The 21833-nt window shown below is 45.1% G+C and overlaps 1 protein-coding gene across 1 annotated transcript in view; it reads right to left on the reverse strand.

Moving 5' to 3' along the window:
• Nucleotides 1–2607: 2607 nt before the first annotated feature.
• LOC143354098 (uncharacterized) overlaps nt 2608–21833 on the reverse strand; it is a 32684-nt gene continuing 13458 nt past the window's right edge. The window contains exons 4-5 of the mRNA XM_076787854.1: nt 21149–21425; nt 2608–4182 (exon numbers count right to left, since the gene is read on the reverse strand). Coding sequence (XP_076643969.1) covers nt 3926–4182; nt 21149–21425 — 534 coding nt within the window. The 3' untranslated portion in view covers nt 2608–3925. The remainder of the gene's footprint in view (nt 4183–21148; nt 21426–21833) is intronic.

A 21833-nucleotide genomic window follows, 5' to 3' on the forward strand; every position in this document is an offset into this window, starting at 1 on the left:
TCCGTGAAACGTTCGAACACGCCGGAGGGTTGGTCGCCTGCGGTAGAGGGGGGTTCAAAGTACGACAGACCGTGTATAGCGTATGGCAACCGGTACGCGGATACACCTTATGACTATTAAGGTATTCACGGCTCCTCGGAGGACGCCCCACTTTGAAATATGGCACCTCCAGTCATCCTCTGCATGCCGGGAATCACCCTCTTTCTCCTCCTTTGCTTTTGCTCCAGCCCCTGCCTCTTCTGCTCGATCCTTTTATTCGCGGTTGTGTATCTCGGTACCTCTGACCGCGTACACACACACTAACACATGAACCCGCGTTCTCCATATTATTTACAGCCTCGTCCCCCGTGTTATTTCGCAATAAATTGAGGAGACCGGCTGCCTACGACGCGGCTCAGTGTCACCAAATTGGTGGAAACCGAGAACGTCGTAACCCGCCTCGCCGCCTGACATCCCTGAGTGATGTACTATCGCGCGGAACCGACGGCTGCGACGGATACATCCCCGCAACCACACGGATAAACCGGAATCGATACGCGTGACCGCCAGTGACGATGTTTTTATTGTCGACACGCCGGAAAGAAAAAAGAAACGGAATTCTGCCTCGACTGAGCCCCGCTGAGACGCCGTTTTCTTGGCTACCACGATTTTTCTGTTTTCGCGCTGCGATTTCGCGATTTCCTGCAACCCCTTGTGTTCATTCAACCTTGTTAATCCCTCCCTGGAAACCGCAGTTGCAGGGCGAAAATCTAATCGTCTGTAGCTCTTAGAAATGTTTCTAACAATGTATTTTCCTTGTAGGCTCAAGTAAAATAATCTTTACCGTCATCTTCCTTCAAGATGGAAGAATAGAGAGAAATTTTGATTCTGTGGACTTGATCGATTTGGCGAATGAACGGTTCGATTATCATTCGGGTCCGATCCGGTTAAATATCTTGAAGAAGAGAAATATTCACAGTGTATTACCAGTTGCATTGATTGACTATGAATCGCAAATTTTATTCAGCCAAGGTCCAAATTCAGCTACCCCCTCCACTGTTCCAAACCAGACAGGGAAAAAATCGCTCCCCAATGACAAGTTCCTTTCCCAAAACTACAATAATTTCGAAAAGAGATACAGAAAGCTAACGACAATTTTTAACGAGCAAACGCACCGTACCGAACAACGTCACTGGAAAGATTCCGTGCGCACCTGTCTGTGGAAGATGAACAGGCCCGATAAATCTGGCGTTGCTACTTCGGGCGGTAATCACGTCATTATTCGAACAAATAAACGGCGCAGGCTCGTGCTATTTAATAATGAGACGCTCTCTATTACTCAATGGCTATTAGAGAGGGTGGAGATAGTAGCGGGGGTTGGGCCGAAAGGGGGGAGGGGGTGGACGGGATTCGGTTCCACTCGGTTCACGGTGCAATCGGTTAATCACCGCTCTCTCATCCCCATTCCTGAGACACGATTTAAGCGGCAGCGTGCCCACCGCCCCCGCGACTCCCCATATCAATTAATCTTACCCAGAATGCAATAACTGTCCAATCTGCCCCCGTGGCTGCGTCATGGTGTCGTGCAGTCAGTGCCGTAACGCTGTCTCTCTCTCTCTCTCTCTCTCTCGCCGTTCTCCTCCCCTCCTCGCTCAACTCGTTCGTCTTTCTCTCGTCTCTCTGTCGTTTTTCCTCCACCACCGAGGATGTCCTCTCCCGAGGACGTCCTCGCGAGGTCCTTGAAGCGAGGCAAGCCGGGAAATCTCACGTCGAGACCCTGCCATACCCTGCTCTCGTCGAAATAATGAGAACTGCACGGACTACCCTGACACTGAGATGGAAGACCGTGCCGGGGGTGGTCTAGACGAACGAAACTCGCCCCGGAAAACATATTGGACCGTTAAGGGGTTCGCCGTTAAGGGTAGTCCGCTTAATTGGCACGGCAGTTTAACCCTGAATTACACGGAGAGCCACGGGCAAGCGGAACGATCTGATACGACGCTACCAGATTCCGCGTCGATGATTAATCGCGTGTAATGCCCGCTGTCCGTCGCGACGACGGCGATCCGGTGACGGTGATCCGTGATTGAGAGGAGAGTACCGTCGACAGCGATGATCATTATGATCTTCCGCCGTTCCTTGAAAGAAGAGATGTACGGATTCTTTGGTGGGATGGCTGGGGTAGAGGAGTGAGGATCACTGTTTTTTCCGGATCGGCGAATATTGAAAAGACATATTCGAGAAAGAAATTAATTGTGTTGAATTCTGATGAAATTAAGTTCGTGAAATTATGTGGAATTGTGAGTCGAAAATTAGGATGTTAGTGACCCTCAGACGAAAAGAAGATGTTGTATACCTATAAGGAAATAAAACTTGCAAAATTTCAAGTGCTATGAGCCGAAGATATTGAAGCCACTGGCCCCGGGAGAAACAAAATATTGAATGTGGAGAAAAGGGAGCAAGCGTGCGAGGTATTGTAGAATAAAACGAATATATTGAAATCAAATGATCATGTGGGTAAAGAAAGTAGATTTGCGCAGTGTTCGGATTTTATAGGTATATGGACATTTGGATGAGCATGTAACAAGGGAATTTCGAGGCGTCGCTATTGAAGAGTCGAGGTTAGAGGATTGAAATAAATTCTTTTTTATTCAAATAACGATTATATATAAACTCCGTCGAATTGACCCGCGGCTCGATCTGTTATGCATCCCGAAAGAAAGGGTGTGTTGTTGATCGTGCGTCACTGAGAGATGGTTACAAATGGTAACAGCATTTATTAATAATAATAATTAATAATAATTAATAATGACAATAATATTAATAGCGAGTCTCTAATTACAATAATTACAATAATGATAGTAAATGGTACAACAATAAAAACATTTCGATTAGCGAGAAAGAGAGGAAAAATACAATTACTTGGCGAGACATACGGGGGTGGATTGTCGGCACACCCTCGTTAGAACAAATCGATCCTCTAACGTGTGTATCGTCTCTATTTATAATATTTATAGCCTCGACTTGATTTTTTTCCAGTGGAATTATCTATACTCGTATTTATATTATGTATATATTTATACGCTTAGGCTAGGCGAGATACAGTCTATGTGCTATTTATTTACAAGGTTTCATTTTTGGTCACAGTTTGCAACTTTGGGGTGAGTGATGCCCTTTCCTGAACGTTAGGTGCGCGAGATATGCAAAATACAGTACGCTCCTCGTACTTCCTCACACGAGAGACCCTCTAGCAACGATCGAGCAACTTCCAAAATTCACAGAAAACAAAAATTTGCTGGAAACATTCACCAGAAAAAAAACGAAACAATGCCAAATTCGATTAAGTACAATTTCGAAACAACCTGGATCGATCGCCGCTAAAGAGCATCTCATAGTCGTCTACTTAATAAGAGAAGTACAGTGATTATCGATATTTAACCAACGATCCAACACGGAGAGTAGCGCCACGAAATAAAGAAATCCCTCCGATCGTGAACGTCCCTTACCTCGTCGCCTAATCAACCCAGCTTGAGTATTGAAATCAGTATACACAGAGAGTATACACCTCTGCTCCGCTCGCGTTACAAAACAGCCATATAAAAAACAAGAAAAAAACCAAAAAAATAGGTTGAAACCAGTCGATCAAAATTACATAAACAACGTCGCCGAGCATTGACGCGACTCCATTATACTTTCCCGTGGAATGTACAGTCCCTATAACAATCGCGCACAACCGTTTCGCAGTCGTGAACCATTCTGGAAAGGAAAAGTGTCGGAATGTTCGGTTTCGCTCGAACGAGAGTCATTAAATAATAAATACAGAGTCCGTGCACGATTCCGAGAGATCGCTAATCGGTTCAGCGATCTGCTAACGATGTCCCCCCGTCCCTGAGGTGATGTTCACCAGGTCCTAGATAGATCGCTCGAGGATCATCGCGTTCATTGTTCACTGCATCATCGTCGGATTGCCGTTCGGCAAGGAGTTTTGCGCCGGGATCGAGCCGATCGGTGCTCGCTGGGACGCGTTCAAATCCGCATGCTGCGTTTCCCGGTGCCTTCTCAGGTCCACCTTGCGTTGGAAAGCTCGGCCGCATAGCTCGCAAGCGAATGGTTTGAAGCCGGTGTGCTTCCTCGAGTGCGTGATCAGGTTACTGCTCTGGGAGAACGCCTTGCCGCACACCTGACACTTGTGCGGTTTCTCGCCTGAAACAGAAACGAAGAATACTTTATCAGATTTGTGAAAATTCTGGTCTGCACAAAAATTCGATGAGTAGTCAGAGATTGCTGGCGAATTTTCTGTACTTGTACCACAAATTTAGTTTTAAAGTATCGATACATTAACATTGGAACTATCGGGCCCTATGAATATTCTTTCCTTGAATAAAAAAAGTATACGGAAAAATTTCTCAAGACAATATTTCTAAATCTTCAAGAATTGTAAAAAAAGAAATCTGAAATCCGTCATTTTGATGGACTCGGTAGTTGTAGTGTTAAACCTTAACAAACCCACTAGAGAAATAAATTTTTATTTGATTCCTATGTCTAGCAATTAAATTATTATTTATTTGGTCTAATTATCGATCACGACATCGACAAAGACTCGATCAATACCAAGTTAGAACCGCTAAATCCAACGAACGAAAGAAAAATTTAAAACAACCCCTGGAATAATAAATAATCTTCTCAGGTTCTAGTCACGGTAAAACCTGTCCGAGCGGACTGTATAGTATCAGCTCACGGCCCCCATAAACAAACGGTCCTCGGGTATGGTGCAGGCCCCATGGAAGTGGATCGAAATCTCTCCACCGACAGGCGAGCCATTCTCTCGCCTCAGGCTCGGCATTCTAGCGGTCAGGAGCGTTAATTCGGGGGCATCGGGATGCTTAGCTGGCATCCTGGCGATAGCAGTCGCGAGTGGTACATCGCTCGAACCTCGGATCCAGGTGTTGGTGTACAATGTAGGAAAAGGGGGATGAAGAGAACAAGGGGTTGGTGGAAAAGCGGGGGTGGTATCAAGGATGCGGGGCACGCCCGGTCAAGATTTCCTCCCAAGCGAGAATCTCAGCCTCCCCGGCGGCGAGGCAGAGAGAAGAGATCGCGTGGGTGTAGAGGGTGCATCTGTGGGTGGTTCTAGGGGTTCGAGGGGGAAAGGAGCGGCAGGGAAGAGTGGGGGGTCGGCAGTTCGTTTCTCTGTGTCCTGATTGGCGGACGGGGGCGGCTCCAACCCCCGTGTTACCATGGCAACCGACGGGATAACCCGGCGGTCGGCCGTGAAAGAAAGAGAAAGAGGGCGCCCGCGGGGGTGTGGGAGGTTCCAATGGAGAATGAGGGTGGTGGGAGGATGGGGTATGAAGTTGGGGCTGGAAATGATTTTCCAGGGTGGAGCGGCCGAGACAGTCAATCGGATAGCCGTCGGGAAAAAGCGAGACAAAAAGGCAGCCCCCAGGAAGAATTTCGTGAACGAGCGAGATAGAACCCGATTAGGGTGGAACGAAAGGGGAGCGCAGGAGCTTCAGCAATGCGAACTATGTTACCGGGAGGGCCACGGAGGCCCGTTAATGGACTCCCCTGGTCGGTAGATACGTTTGTCCGAGAGTTTCCACGCAGACACCAAACTACCTGCACGTTTTCTCTCATACTAACACGCCAACGAGATCACCGGCGGGCGGTGGGTGGATCCATAAACAACTCGTTAGCCGAGCCTTCAATCTCGCCCTGCCGATACTACCGGCGATCGCCTTTGCGATTATACCCGATCGTTATCTTGATTTCTTTTCGGATAAACTGGTCCGCGTTTTGATTTTTTTCTCCGAACGTTGCTTCCGTGGAAATTGGGTCTGCAGACCGGGAAGAGTGAGATTTTTAATCTGTGTTTCAACCTTCTTGGCTTGGATTGTTTCATTGGTGATACTTAATCTTGATTTATTGTTCAAGTAAGGACTTGGAGGTTGAGTATATTTCTCGCAATCATCGAGGCACCGCTTTCAGTTCTGAGAAGTAGACGACGATTTTTACACTGTCTCATTTAATCCTTTCCGGCAATTACGAAACACGGTCAGGATTGAAAAGACTATTCACGGAAGTGGATGTTGTACATTCTCAATTTTCGCCAGAATTTTTCAACAGAATCGGACTGGGAGGTCGCAATTTTTCCGTAGGGTGGAAATTTCGCCATAAGTTACCGGAGGTCGAAAGGAGGACACGGGGGTTGCAGAAAGAAGCCGAATTCCACAGTTCCGTCCGGGAAACCAACTACGGCGTACAGCCGGGATACGGCATCGAGCAATTTGAATTTCGGACGGAGAACAACCGCAACGATTTCGGAACATTTCAAATCGAGATTCAAGGGAGGATTCAGGGTTAAGGGTTAGTCGCCAAGGGCGTGCGGCTGGAATTCGTTTGGGGTCGGCGCTCGATGAAATTCCACGGAGTTCTCTCTGTGTGCCCTGTGGATGAAACGGCAGAATGAATAGAATTTTCACCGACGTTTAAGCCCCGGAGAACCCTGGAAAACCCGTGGAGAAATGAGTGCCGGGTAAGGTGTACGCGGAGCTGTTCGAAATTTACGCGGCCGTAAAATCAAAAACTTCCACGACCGAGGTTGCCTTCGATCTGAATCGGTTCGCCTAAAAAAATCTCTACTTTTATACCCGCGAACTTTATGCTGCTGGAGACTCGCTGAAACTGGAATGAAACACATCTGGAAAATGTTGGGCATGGCGAAAGAATTGAAATTTTATTCTGTCTATTTTTCAAGCAATTTTTAAGGACCATTCATGACGAGACTAAAATTCACGCTCCATCAAGGGACACAGTAGTGGTACATCTATTAAACTTATTTATGTTGAAATCAACTTTTGAGGACCACTTATTCCGAGATTGAAAAAATGTACATTTAATCAAGTACCACAGTAGTGTTCAATTTTATAGTGTTCGATATTTATGGTGTTCTATAAATATCTATTTGCGTTTTGTTTCTCGATTTCGATGCAGAAAATTTGTATTTTACATGAAAATTTGTAGTCTAGTTACCGAGTGTATATGTATCGTACCGAGAATATAAATTTCCTCGAGTGTGTGACTAGATACCATAAAACATCTGATCTAATTCTGTTTGTGTCTTAATCTGTATCTCTCTAAAACTTAACACGATAAAAGAGAAAGAACTGGTTACTTCAAAGAAGAAGGGAAGAATAAATTGACTGTTAGTCTCTGGAATTCTTTAAAGCAACCGTTTCGAAAGAACATAACGTTTGCCACAACCGTCCACAGAACCCAAAGCCATTTCAAAAGCCCGAGTCTCGAGCTGTTTAAATAATCAGCGAAGCGAATTTCAGTTCGCGTAAGGACATCGAACGGAAGCAAAATTTCGCATCACGAGATCTCGGGGAGGGTAGGAGCTGCGGGGCCGGGGAGGGTCGGGACGTCTCCGGGAATTTACGTGCTCATAAAAATCAAGAACCGTTGGAGCTCTCGCACCGAGGTTGCCCTTTCCGTCTTTATCTCCTGGCGCAGCCCAGCCACCGTGGCTCCCGAGGTTCGCCGTGTCTGCGAGAGACGCAGTCGGATGCAGTCGGTTGCATTCCTCGAGACGTGGATGCGCGCAGGTCCACCAGACGGGGGATGCACGTAAGCACGGAAGACGACCGGCGTCGTTCGTGCAACTACGTGGTTCCAAAGCGAGAGGAGATCTGGTCAAAGATTTAACCGGCTGCAGTACAGATTCCGTGCCCTCAATTTTTCAACGACGGAATCAGTCGGACAAGAAACAACGAAACAACCCTCGGAGCCTCAGGATGAGCGCCCCTGAGGTTTAAGACGCCATTACACCCCTGCTGTCGGCCGACGCCCCTAAAACTATATTAAACTCCCGGAAATCTTGCGAGAGGATCCTCTCTGTCTGTCTATCTTTCTCTCTCTCTCTCTCTCTCTCTCTCTTCTTCGCTAATTCCCTCCCTTCTTCCCCGAGCACACTGCAAACATCTTCTCCCCCTTCCCACCCCTGATCCTTCAACCCTCTTCCTAGCCGGCGACTCTCGAGAGCGGAAAACCAAGACGGTAGTTTGATCACTTCCGCCGTCGGGACCGACCCGCCACCGTCTCCATGTCGATCGAGCTGGAACGCCACTTTTCTTCCAGCCTGGATCCTCCTCGATGGTTATGGGAATGTTATTGGGGGGTTGAAAGAACGTTCTTCCATGATTAACCGGCGAGGACCCGGGCGGAAAACAATGGAGCACTCTTTCAGCTCGTGCGTATATTTCTTCGGGAAAAATGAAGTGGTACTGGGACTTTCGATTGTGAACATTTCTACGATTTTTGTTTCACTGTTTTCGATGTTTAGGAAACGCCTTTTAAACCACTTCTGTCAAAAGCTTTGGCCAACATTTTATAATAGGAAGAATGCCCTTGGAAGTATAATTTAGACTGCAGATTTTTCTGCGAAATAAAAGTTTTCTGAATCGATCGTACGAAACAGGAGTCACATAAAAATGTATTTCTTCGTTTAACAGTTTCAATGAATTGAAAATAATGTAACAATATTCTTAAATTCCTCCGATTTCTTACCCTGCTCGGTATTTCATTTAGCCATTTGTTGTCATGAGCGCATAAAATGCAAAAAAAGTGTGTTCAAAAGTATGTTTTAAAAAATTGATGAAACTAAACATCTTCGACTGAGGATTTCATGCAAAAGAACAAATAAATGTGTAGCTCCCGCGAGCTTTGTAACGAACACAGATAATTTTTATCTCTAATTACAAGCATCTTCATTCAAGAATCGTGAAACAAAAAGCGAACTAACTAGCGATTCGAGCGTTGGGTTCTTCGAGTAAATTTTTCGAGAACATGGAAGATCGAGTGAAAGATTGAGGGTAGGTTTTCCGCAGAGCCTGGAAGAGAAATTACCATGCCGCGATATTTTGAGAGGAGTGGCCCAGAAGAGGGAGAAGAAGAAGAAGGTGAGCCGGACTCTGGCCGAGGCATTGATTTCCTCTCGTCTTCATCGACCACGTTCCGACCCTCTGGGGGCGTCGCTACCCTCTAACTGAAATCCTCGCTGGAGAGACCGGAGAGAAGAGAAAATCGAAGGAGAGAGAACCGTATCTCATATTTCATATCGTTCGGGGAGGGGTAGGAGGGGCTAGCATGGATTTTCTTGCGCGTCTGCAAAGCTTCGCGTAAGCGTAACCCGCCGCGCCGGTGTCAAGCGGATCTTTCCCAGCGAGCTCTCACCGTGTTCTGTCACATGAAACAGAAACAGGAATCCAAGCACTTTCAGTCGAAATCCATTCCAACGTTCTTCCCTTCGATCGAGGAATCCCGAGCCACTTGAGAGTTCGCTGGAAATCGTGATCGATCCCTTATCCATGTTGCCCCAAATATGTCTTCCGTAACACGTTTTCCTTCCGATATTTTCTTTCATTTCTTTCTTTTCTCTTCGGTAGAAAACTGTTTAAACAGACTTACATGCTAAACAACTGCTTTAAAACGTACGCCACAGACTCCACAGTTCACCGAATAACACTATTCCCTAAGAAACAAAAATCACTAAAATTCTAATCGAAGGTTCATGGAAAGTTTGTGCATCAGTTGCGAAATTCAGGAGCTAATTGAAACGTGTATCTTCTGTTAATAATATTAATTAAATAATTTGATAATTTTAATATATTAATACTATCGGTCTTTTAGTGTTCCTACTGTTTCAAATTGCACCCACCGGTTTTTGTCAGGAATGCATAAAATCCGTAGTCCATTGATCATTGTTCACGGAGGTTTCTTCGAGCCAGGAAAAATCAGAGCGGACTTCCGGAGTCGAACAGAGAGCGACAGGTCGATCAGAAGCGTCATCGTCGAAAAACACTTTCGATTCCTTGTCGTCGACGGACGAGCGCAGCGTAGCCCCGGTCAACGGTTGTTACCAGTCCCGCGGGTCCGTCTAGTCCAACAACGCGGTTGTATTTACTATTTCACGGGTACACGAGCACGCCGGCTGCGTACCCGAAACTGACACACCGGGCGTGAAGTGGCCAGGCTAAAAGGCCAACACGAGGGACGAGTTGTCGACACACAACGACAACGAACCGTGTAAGCGTTTTACATGCCGCCGCGTAACGACACGGTTACACCGTTTCCACCGCCGATACCGTTAGAAGGGTGGTCCGACAATGGCGTGGGCGGACACCGTGGATAGGTGGATACGGGGGCCGTCGACGACGAGAGCACAGCCCTGGGAATTTGCGGCGGTCCACGCTGCAACTGGAAATGTTTTGCTCTCGGATACTGATATTCCGGGACTGACGACGGAACGCCTGGTAAACATGGAAAAATCGTGGGCGGCGTGGCCGGAGGATCGACAATATTCAATAGAAAATGCTTGGAGAACGGTTTTCCCTTCTGCTGAACCCGTAGCTTCTGATAAACAATGTGAATGGATTTTAAACAGTCGGATAATTGGTGCATGGTCGGTTCCGGTTTCTCAGTTTCTAAAAAATTGATATTCAGTACTGGTAACCGGGTGGTGTGGTCGGGGGATGAAAAATGTTTGGAAAACGTCTGTCCCTGAATTTTAAACAGTTGTATAATTATCGCAGAGTTGGTATCGCTTAGATCATCTTTTAAACATTGCAGTGTAGGGAAAATTTCATTTCGATTGTCAGGAAATTCGTACAGGGGTTAGTGTAATTTTTAGGGATTGTTTTAGAGACAGGAAGAGAAGAGTAATTTATTCTGTCCATTAAAATCTGAATGAATCGTTGATGAATAGATAATTGTTACAGAGTTAGTCCCACTTTGTTGGATCATTTTGTAAAAAGCGGAATAAAATAAAAATTCACTTCCTCTATTGAAAGACACCTTGATACAGTTTCGATAAAAATTTTGAATAAACAATTATTGCAACGTTAGCGTGCCCATTTCGTATGATACTATTGTAAAAATTGTTTCGCCTTTTGAAAAATGTTTCTCGCTAAAAATTGAGTGCTGTCGATGTCTGTTATTACCAAAGCACACCTGCAATGCACACGAGTCGTCCTTAGTTCAGCAATTACCAACGCCCAATCGATAAAAAACCAATCAATTGATGTCCCGGCGCGAGGTTTTACTACATCGAGATAACATGAATAAGTAAGAGCAATAAAGATTACGCAAGTCAGTAAAAAATCCGTGGTCACTCAGAGCGTTTATTTAACAAGTAGAAAAGAATCAAGATAGCGGATAGTCATGGTTTATGATTTCACCGGAGCAATATCGACTCTATCAACGTTCAGAAGATGATCCACTTGTAATCTTTCGTTTAATCTCAGGACAAAATCCAATCTAAGCTGTGAGTAACTAAGGAGTTCTGCCATACATCCATGTCGTTGGTCACTTACGATTGATTAAACCTTCTCACACTGTCATGGATTATCGTCCGATACCAACATTCTACTTTGTCCTATTAACATGTTGATTGTCAGATTACGTCCCCCAAAACTCCCACAGCCCCGAAACAATTGGTTCATTAATAATTTCGCATGCTACAAGTCCTAATAAAGTTTAGCGTGCATATACAGTCCGCGACACTTGATTAAACGCAGTGGTATTTTTGCTGTATTTTAACTAAATGAAATTTAAATTATCATTTTTGTGTTTTCAATATGATAGATTCTATTTGATAAAAGTTTACATACTTTACTTCGAGAAATTATTTATGCAGTACAAAATTATTCGCTTGTTTGAAAAAAAGTAAGGATAATGTTGCGACATTTGATTAAACGCACTGTAATTAAACCGCTAAAACACATTGTTATCATCACAATCATGGTTTATTAATATTTTGAGTATCCTCCATTCTTATTTATGATTTGAAATATGCGATTTGGTAATGATTTATACAATGTATTTATGTAATCCTGTCGTATGGCTCTCCACTCCTCTTCAATCGCGGTTATCAGCTCTTCTTGACTTGAAAATTGTCTATTATTCATATAGACCCTTCTTGACAAAAATCCCCAAACATTTTCTATTATATTTATGTCGGGTGATAGTGCTGGCCATTCTAAACACGTTATTTCCTGCTCTTCAAACCACTTTTTGATTATCTTGGCAGTATGTATTGCAGCGTTATCTTGTTGAAAAATCCAATCATTATCATTAATAACGCCAAAAATCTTAATTTTTGCTGCTCTTAATATCTCCAAATATTTTTGTGAATCCTGCCGCCCTTTCATGACCTTCAAATCCACGACACCTTTAGAGCTTATGGCTCCCCAAATCATAACGGATCCTCCTCCATGCTGTCTTCGAGAAAAAATTCTTTCTTCCTTTCTCAAATCGTGGTAATAATAGGAGTACCCATCTGGACCGTCCAAGTTAAACTTTTTCTCGTCAGAAAAAATTACTTTTTGCCATTGTGACACCCAATCCATATGCTTCCTGGCGAACTCGAGTCTATCCTTTTTATGACGGTCTTTTAAACAAGGTTTTTTCTTCATGCATCTTCTTTCGATGGTGGGTATCTTTTTTAAATATCTTTGTACGGTTCGTACACTCGCTGAAACATTAGCCTTCTCAGCAATTTGCTTCGCACTACAAGTAGAATTCGATGCAATCCTCAAAACCGACCTTTTTTCTCTTGGCGATAGAGCCTCTTTAGTTCTGCCTTTGTATAATTTTCCATAATTTTCACTATTCTTCAAATAGGAACGTATGACAAATTCACTTCTATTTAATCTTCTTGCAATTTCTCTTTTGGAATACCCTTCTTCTTTTAACGCCTGAATCTTTCCAATTTCGATACCGTTTAACTGCTTTGCACGTCCCATTATTTCGTTTTTCTCACAAATTTTTAGCTTGCTCTTGCAGTATAATTCTGGACATGATACATTGGTTGCTAAGAAACGAAATGAAACAAAAGAAATGCAGAAAACAGGACCGTGACTATAAAAAAAGGAACCGCGTTTAATCAAGTGTCGCATATGCATTTCGACTGTTTTCAGAAAAAGCGAATACTTTTATACAGAATAAACAATTTCTTCAAGCAAAGTGCGTAAGCTTTAATTACTATATCTGAAAAATAGAATGCACAAGGAAAAAAAGTTAATTTAAACTTTATTACATTAAAATATTATGAAAATAACACTGCGTTTAATCAAGTGTCGCGGACTGTATGTCATGCCTAGACTGCCATTCTTTATGCAAAATAAAAATGTCGTACCTTAACTTATAGAATGGAGAAGATTGAATTCCCTTAAACATTGTACGGTTTTCATGATAATACGTGCTTAAATGAAGAAGTGAATTCAGTAATTTCCTATGAAAACGTTTTTATAATTTCAATAATTGTGAAATAGAAAATCGATCAATTTGACCGTGGTAGGTTACGTGTTAATAAAAAGAGTGAAGAGAAAGAGTGAAATAGAAAGTTATTTTCCTTTTCCAATATGCTTAATAGGCTGAAAATAATACAATAGTATCTTTATACTCCTCTAATGCCTTCACTGTTCTAAATTGCGTCTACTCATTCTTATCGTGATGCCTAAAATCGGCAGTCTTATCATCGCAGAAATTTCTTATAAATCTAATCGAAGAATTACGAAGTCCAAAATGGTTGCTCTATATCAATTGTTATATAATTATAGTCGGCAAAAATCGGACAATGGGAAAATGTTCTTCGAGTGTAATTGCATGTACCATCGACGCAGATGTATTTGTAATTTCATATAGTCGGACGAGAGAGAGAGAGAGAGAGAGAGAGAGAGAGAGAGAGAGAGAGAGAGAGAGGAGTGCAAGAAGGGCGGTATCAGGCGAACGAGGATATAGGAAGAAACACGATACTCGAGCTAAGTCTGTTAGCTCCTTAGTGCTCTCGGTATACCGCAGGGATCCGCAGCAATAATCCTCTCCCGGACGATCACGGCGGATGTATGGCTATTAAATTATTACGGCGTCGATCAACATTAGGAATCGTGACAAATCCGATCTTCTCTGTCCGCGCGAAGGGCCCTCGGGCCACAACGGTTCCGTTCTTCGTGTGTGCGCGCACCTTAATTGACAATTGTGACTCAGACGACTTTGTCTTATCCGTCTATTGAGATTGTCCGATAGAAGCCATTAATAACGAGACCCCTTATCGATACGAATTACAAGACCGGCTCTCTGAAATTGCGCTCCGGTGAAATCGGATCGTCGTCGTCGTCGTCGTCGTCGTCGTCGTCTAACGTCAGATAATATAGATACGGACTCGGCTCCCAACTGTACAGAAAAACCCGCTAAACAATCGAGATAACGGAAATCAAGACTCCTAATACCTTAAGCTAATATTCAATCCAATGACGCGTACATTTCCATTGGAAAAACAAGCGGATTATTGCGAAACACGAGTAATTCGGTCTGCACGATAAATCGACGCATTCGATTACACTACGCGCAATTCTTTTACGTGAACTACCTGTCGAGAGACACCGGGTGGCTCTATCTAGTCGCAGGTGTGTCAACTATCTGGATACAATGTGCAATAAGTAGACTGTTGAGCTTTAGGCAAATTGTCATCTTTGTGCTTCGTTATGCGAAAACTGGAAGATTTTCCTCGTGGTAAAAATGAAATAGATAATATTGTATAATAGAAATTTATGTTGACCATTATTTTATGTACGTTGATCTCAAATAGTCAAAAATTGATATTCACCTCTTCGGTAAAAATGCATATTGAGTACATTGACCGAGTCGTTGAAATTTTCCAAAGTACGCTGGACGTTATCTCTTCCATTTTACAACAGAATTATTTAATCTCACAATTGACAACACAAGAGTCACAATTGAATTGTACATCTTTCTGCTGTACTAACTTCTTCATCCTCCTCGGATTAATACCGGGGGATGAGATAAATTAAATAAAAATTGGGGATGTGTTTCCAAATTCCTCGGAACAATTTAAGGGTTGAACCGTCTTCAGGAGAAACTTTTTTCTCTGGCCAGACGTTCCCAGCGAAGCTCGCTAATTAAAACCGAGCAAAAAGATTTGGCGTCGCGACGACTCCGCGCAGCGGGCTCTTCTTTTTGTGCAGCATGAATGTGCCGATGCAACGGGGGGCTCCGACTGCAGTTAATTTCAACCCCCTACCCCCACGAGGCGTGGGCTGCGAGAACAGGGTGGTTACGCGGATAGGTGGAGAAGAGAAAAAGGAGGATACAGGGGGATGAGTGGCGAGATATGACGGGGTAGAAGAGCCGAGGGGGGAGGGGAGTGGTTCGTCGGACGAATAGGAAAGGGGTTGACGTGCTTCTGGCATGTCGATATCCCTGGAAATTTAATCATGCCGCTTCACTATGAACACTATGCGCCGCGCTCGCCGCTGTATGGATATGATGCCTCCGCTACCCGTGGAACGTTATACCGGCGAATTTGCATGTTTAATGCCGTATCGGTTGCTTATGCCGCTCACCGGCGTGACATTAAATATAACGCCGCATAGTCTAACGAACAAGGAGAATATCCACCCTATTTACATCTCCGGGGGCGGTTCGCGTTTGCATCCAGCCCACGCTGATGGATCGCTTCGTCGAACTCTCCTCTCTTTCTCTCTCTCTCTCTCTCTCTCTCTCTCTCTCTCTCTCTCTCTCTCTCTCTCTCTCTCTCTCTTCGCGCTTGTCAATTCAATTTAACTATTTTCTTTCTTCGCCGTTCGGCGCACCGAGTATCAAATTTGCCTGAATAATCATTTTTCTTTACCGTCCAGGAATTTAAAGAGTAATGGAAATTGGAAGCGAAGCATGAAATATGCCGGGGATAGTTGCGGTTTTTGCGAGATGCACTGCTGATCCACTGCTGCGGTTTAAAAACTGGTAATTCACTTGGAGCCACTTTAACCATTTCTTTCGATCTAGAACACTTTTATTCAGTACGTCTAATGTTACACGATATAGAAGTGTTTGAGGAACCAGTTTTCACGGATTCGGTTCCCACAGTAAAAGGAACTGATCGAAGACTGTAGAATAAGGACATTACGAAGGTTTGAGCAATGCTCCGGTAACAACGTCCGGGAACATGTCGGACCAGGATTTGTGATTAAAGGGAAATGTTATCGATCAAAGCCGACGTCTTTCTGCCTCGGGTGTATCACCGCCGAGCTGCACAGGCTGCACACGCCCTTAAACACACACACGAGCGAACGAACGGACAACAGGGGCCAACCGGTGTTTTCAGGATAAACACGACCTGTCCACTGTCGGTGCGACGAAGTAACCGTCGATGGGGGTTGAAGACCGTACCGGGGGGGAGGGGAAGGGTTGTCTGTATACTTTCCGATCTCATCACGTAGAGGCGAGCCCATATAGGCTGTGTGGATGTTTACGTTGGCGTATAGATGCTGCACGGTACCAACGAGATGGTTCGCCTTTTTAGTGGTTCAATCACGCTCGTCGTAAATCGTCATCGATTTGCCCGTACGCGATTTCTTCGGGCGTTCGTACCACGTTCCGGCGTTTTATTCCGATCGAACGGACGAACCTGCGCGATTCGACCATCCGAAACTCTGAGGAACATCAGCAATCCAATTCCACGGAATTCCTGGACATGCTACGAACACGTATTCCGTCACTGCCGCAAAATAGTTCTACCTTTCTAAATCGATCGACGAAACACCTCCGTGTAAAAATAACCGGCGTCCTGATTAATAAATTTCCGAACAAATTGACCGCGATATTATTGCTCAGGGTTCCAGATTTTAATCCACCGAGATTGAAAACCGATTCACGGACTTTTTCAAAGGTACAACCATGAAATGTTCACGTAAAAATGTTTTTCGGTTGTACTTGGAATGCTTCTACTAATTCGTGCAGTTTTAGCACACTTAATTAGAATAAGCATAGGGAATAACTGCCAACGTATTCAGATAAAAGATTCTATGAGAAGACATTAATCTTCCTCTTAGAAGATCGGGATTAAAGTTGTACCGGCAGATATGCTAACATTTCTGAAGAGTTTGCACGCAAATACTGTGGTCCGAGCCTACGTAGAAGACATAGTGGTTCCGATCGACGACGCATGAATTTCGAAGAAAAATGGATCGCGCCGAGACCCTACGTTCGACTTCGAGATTCGCTATGACCGGAGTATGTTTGACTAGTGTTCCGTCGAAGATAGACCGTCTCCCAGTGTTGCGGTTTGCTGAAGGGACAACGCGGGACAGCTCTATAAACACGAAAGAGATACGGTACCGCTAGCACATTATGAATTTAGCGGTGGCTCTAATGTAGGGATACCTGGCCGAACGTCTCCCTCAAACTCACCTCGAGGGTGCGGTTATCGTATACCCAGCGAGATACAACCGTGCAACCTATACAGCAACCTTTGTGGCCGCGTTCGCAGCCTGTGGACTCTATTCTACGTCTGTCTCTGTTCCACTTTTGGCCGCCGCGACCTCTCCCTCCTTTTGTATGTAGACGAGACAGGGCTATTAGAGGTTTCCGGCTGACTTGGCGCCCCCGAGCATCGGGGGCGCCGCAACATCCCTCTAAGCTGTTTAAACTTCGCGACATGCTCGCAGGACCCTCTCTCTCCCACTCTCTCTCTCTCTCTCTCTCTCTCTCTCTCTCTCTCTCTCTCTCTCTCTCTCTCTCTCTCTCTCTCTCTCTCTCTCTCTCTCTCTCTCTCTCGCGCGCTGTCTATCCCCTTTCCCTTCCGTTTCGTCCCGCTTACGTCTTTACGGCTCGTTAGCGACAACGACGCGGCCCTACCAATGCCGAAATAATAGTTCGCGGGAAGACGCACGCGGGCGAGACTTCTTTTATGGCGGACCCCCTGGAACACTTCGAGACTGCACATAGTAGTCAGATCGTTTAGTCTTGGGCTACAGTAGCTCGTCTTTTTGGCGGGAGATTTTTGTGGAAGGCAAGAGACATTGTCTTCGAATTTTCTAGGAGAACACATGATTCTCTTCTTAATCATTTCAATGAGTTGAGAACAATAGACCATCATTTTTAAATCCTGTGTATGAGTTTAGCGTTTTGTATTGGACCTACTCGTGTTTGTCGCAAACGGATAAAATTCGCAGTCACACGAAATCCTGCCAAACATTTCTAACTTCACAGAACGCGAAACCACCCCGCAACCACCCCCGAAAAATCTTGAAAAAATCCGTGTTCCCATCAAATTCATATCCAAGATCCCCCACCGCCCTCTTGCAGTCAACTAGTTCAATTAAAATCGTGGCTGATCAGGCGCACCCCCAGCATCCCCCTGACGTCCCGAAATCCCCGAGCTAGTAGGTGGCGTGCGTACGTGCGTTAGGCAGTAAACCGAGGGTGTTCTGGGACCGTGCTGCTAATGATAATCAGTCCTCTCTCTTTTCCGTTTCCTCCTCGACCCCCGGGCGTGCTCTCTGTTCCCTTGGATCGTGAGCGCGGGCCATGTGCAATAAGGGTGCGGCACCGTCGGATTCCCCGGGGACCGGCATGGCGTAACGTAAAATCATTATTAGGTAGGTAGCTAGGTGGTTGCTGGTGCACACGAGGGAGGGGGAGGGGGTGTCAGCGCGGCCGACGGGGGGTTGAAGCGGCGCTTACGGGGTTGGCAAGTGCGGGAATAAGAGCTCTGCAAATATTGTTCGTGCACGAGCCAGCAGCCGGAATAGCTGCGAGGGGACCAGGCGTTATACTTCGCGTTACCTTCGCAGTTAGCTGCGCCTTTCGGGGGTGCGTTTCCAACCGGCGACCGAGTCAAGTGCACGCTTTCGGTGCAAGGGGTTGACGCGCCACGGTGTGACGCTGCGGATGAACTTTTGTCGACAGACCGACAAGTGGACCGCTGTCGCTCTCTTCTCGCACTTCCATCCCCTTTAGGTCGCCCGATGAGAAAACATTCGACTTATCTGTTTCTGATCCGCCCGAGAAAATATTACTCTTTCTAGTTTGACGAGGGCGCAGACAAATGGGCGATTTCGAGAGACGGGAGAGGACGGCGTTGGTGTTGCTCTTGCCGGTTGTTGGCCTGGGAAGCTTGATTGACCGATTGGGAACTCGGTTTTGGGACAGCAATTGCTTGGCAAGATAGGTGATAATTTAATTTTTATTATGTGTCATTTTCCGTAGAAACTGATGGGAAATGTGGGGTGTTTAGTTTAGTGTCGAATGTATCCGAAGCAAGGGGTTGAGCCAAACAAAATATGTAGAAGATCTGGAACCAACTGATGCTGACAATGAACTTCCGCACGAGCGAAATCAATGGCTAAGCTTCCCAGGGAAATTATGCTTGATCAAGGATGAATACCCGTGGTTGTCGTGAAAAAAGAAGTCCAAAGGGGATATCAAAAAGATAAGGAAGGTGGAGTTCATTCCAAGCTAGACATCGCCGCAAGCGTACATTGAACAGGATCGGCCGCCGGGTCTCCCTGAATTTTTCATCCCCCTGAATAATGAATTAAATGTTCCGTGGCGACCCTCTCGTCGGTGGGTGCGTATAGCTGGACACAGAGGATCGTGGGTCCCATAGGTTGTTAGAAGCCTACGAAAGTGACCATCGCTTTGTATCCTCTTTCGCCGGCTGCTTCTTCGGTTGTTTCCACCAACGGCGAGAGAAAGGAGGGTGAAAACGAAGGGGTGGCAAATGGCAGTCAGAGCGACCAAGAGAGGAGAGCACGACCGGGAGGAGCATGAGGGAGGACAAGGTGATAATTTGATAAGACATTGGGAGGGTTGCCATGGTGACGATACAAAACCCAGACCCTTGACTAGAAACGCTACGGGGAAAGCTTCTTCGGGTGTTCCTCCACGGAACCTGCCTCCTGAAGGAGCCGAGGATCCTCAGGACCCATCAGCCCGGAGACACCTAAGTGTCAAGCGTCCCAACAACGTCCATTCAGTCTCGAACACCTAGGGGATGATGCCTCGGACTGCTCGCATTATCAGCCAAGGGGGACGTTTGTGAGAACTTCTTGATTCTCTGTTATTAAAATCTTCGATTGCTTTCAGGATTTTGCGTTTGCTAACCCTGCAATGGCCACGTGAATCACTACTTGCATTTATCATCTCGTTTGCAATGTAATTACTAACATTCGTACTGTCTTTAATGGCGACACTACCCTAGCAATTCTGGAGGACTTCAATTTTTAAAGAACAAATATGAGGATTCTCAAGGAAAACAAAAATTGTCTGCATCAGGAAAGTGGAGCCAGATAGAAATTTCAGAAGTTTAATCATTTTAACCCCCAACTCTATAATTTTTTTAGAACTTTTTTTGTCTTAACAATTTTCCACAGGACAAAGAAAATTTATATTTGTTGTGTAACTACGTCAACTTTACTGCACTCAACCCCCACCCTTTAAGATTTTGACCAATAAATTCATTGTCCACGATTAAAATCTATTCCTTGCAGATGTGATCTGTGGTAAGGGATGATAACAGACATTGCTAATGATTAATCAATTAATGCGAGAAAGTATAAATGAACGGAACGACGTAAAAGTCGGTCAATTCCGTCGACGAATAAGCAATTCGAAATCCTCGTTCCCGTTTATCCACGGGGATGCCGTGGATCAATTAGCAGAGCAACTTCCTACAATAAATAATGCAGTTAACCGTCTGGACGGAGTCTTGTCGAGTATCCAGTCGGATCGTGGCACATGTGGCCAGTGCATATTAGGGGTGGCGAGCCCCTCATTGCGAGCTTCACTCGGTAATAATCGTAATGTCTTTCGGGGTGGTCAACGCTCTGTCCTCTTCTGTTGTTCGAGCTTCTCATTCTCACTTTCGACGAACTGACACAGTGGAGTCCCAATCTTCGAATGGAATTTATCTATGACGAAAATTGCCCGTGGGAAACGTGGACAGTTTTCCCTACCCCTAATAAATATCTCGCATATGGATTTCAGTTTTCTCCAGAAGTGCATCGTCTCCAGTTACCTCGAGTGATTTGCGCTTATGGGTACTCTTGGTATGATCGTGGGAAGGTTCGACGGTCACGTATGAATCAGAAAACGAGCCTCTTTAACACATGACTGACCCTATGACTAAAATTGTTCAGAATTAAAATTCCGTCTTTACACGTGTGATCTTCAGCAAGCAATTTCAATAAGAATCGTTGGTGTCAGAATCATTTAACTCTACTTTAACGCTTCGCTTGTTTCTAGTATGGTCTTACCGAAGAAAAATGGGGACATTTCTGTCTGAGTTTTCGTGTGGAACGTTACTCACCGGTGTGAATGTAGGTGTGCTTCTTCATGTCGCTCTTCTGATGGAATCTCTTCCCACAAAACTGGCACGGGTACGGTCTCGTGTCCGAGTGTATTAACAGATGAGTCGTCAGAGTGCTGGAACGCTTGAACCCCTTGCCACATTGCTTGCACTCGAACACCTTCTCCGCGGAATGTACTGCTCTATGTTGCGTAAGGCTAATTTCGTGGCCGAAGGTTTTGTTGCAGAGCTCGCAGGCGAACGGTCTCTTACCGTTGTGGGATCTCCTTGCGTGCACCTGAAACAGAAAATTTGATCAGTTAGTCACAGCCCCAGTAACGTTTTCGTATCTACTTAAAAATAGCAACTTCCTCGATTGTTCGGTAACACCGTCCATCATTCGAAGTGTATGACGTGAGTGCGTCCGAGTCAGCTGCATACAAATCGTTATGACTTCTTTACACATAGGTCTTTGTGACTAAAAAAAAATATCTTTAGTTGCTCCGATAGTGCAGTAAAATAGCCCTACAATTTCAAAACGATTCCCGTGCGAAATTCCCTAACAACGAGAATTGAATCCTGACCATGATTTCAAGTGCCAGCTATGACTCATCCTTAATTCCAAAAGGTGGTTGATGAATCCGTTGGTCACAATAAATTCCTCGACAACATCTCGGTACCGGATCGTTAAAAACTGGACACTCTC

The sequence above is a fragment of the Halictus rubicundus genome, chromosome 1, assembly GCF_050948215.1.
Source record: "Halictus rubicundus isolate RS-2024b chromosome 1, iyHalRubi1_principal, whole genome shotgun sequence".
Classification (NCBI taxonomy): domain Eukaryota; kingdom Metazoa; phylum Arthropoda; class Insecta; order Hymenoptera; family Halictidae; genus Halictus; species Halictus rubicundus.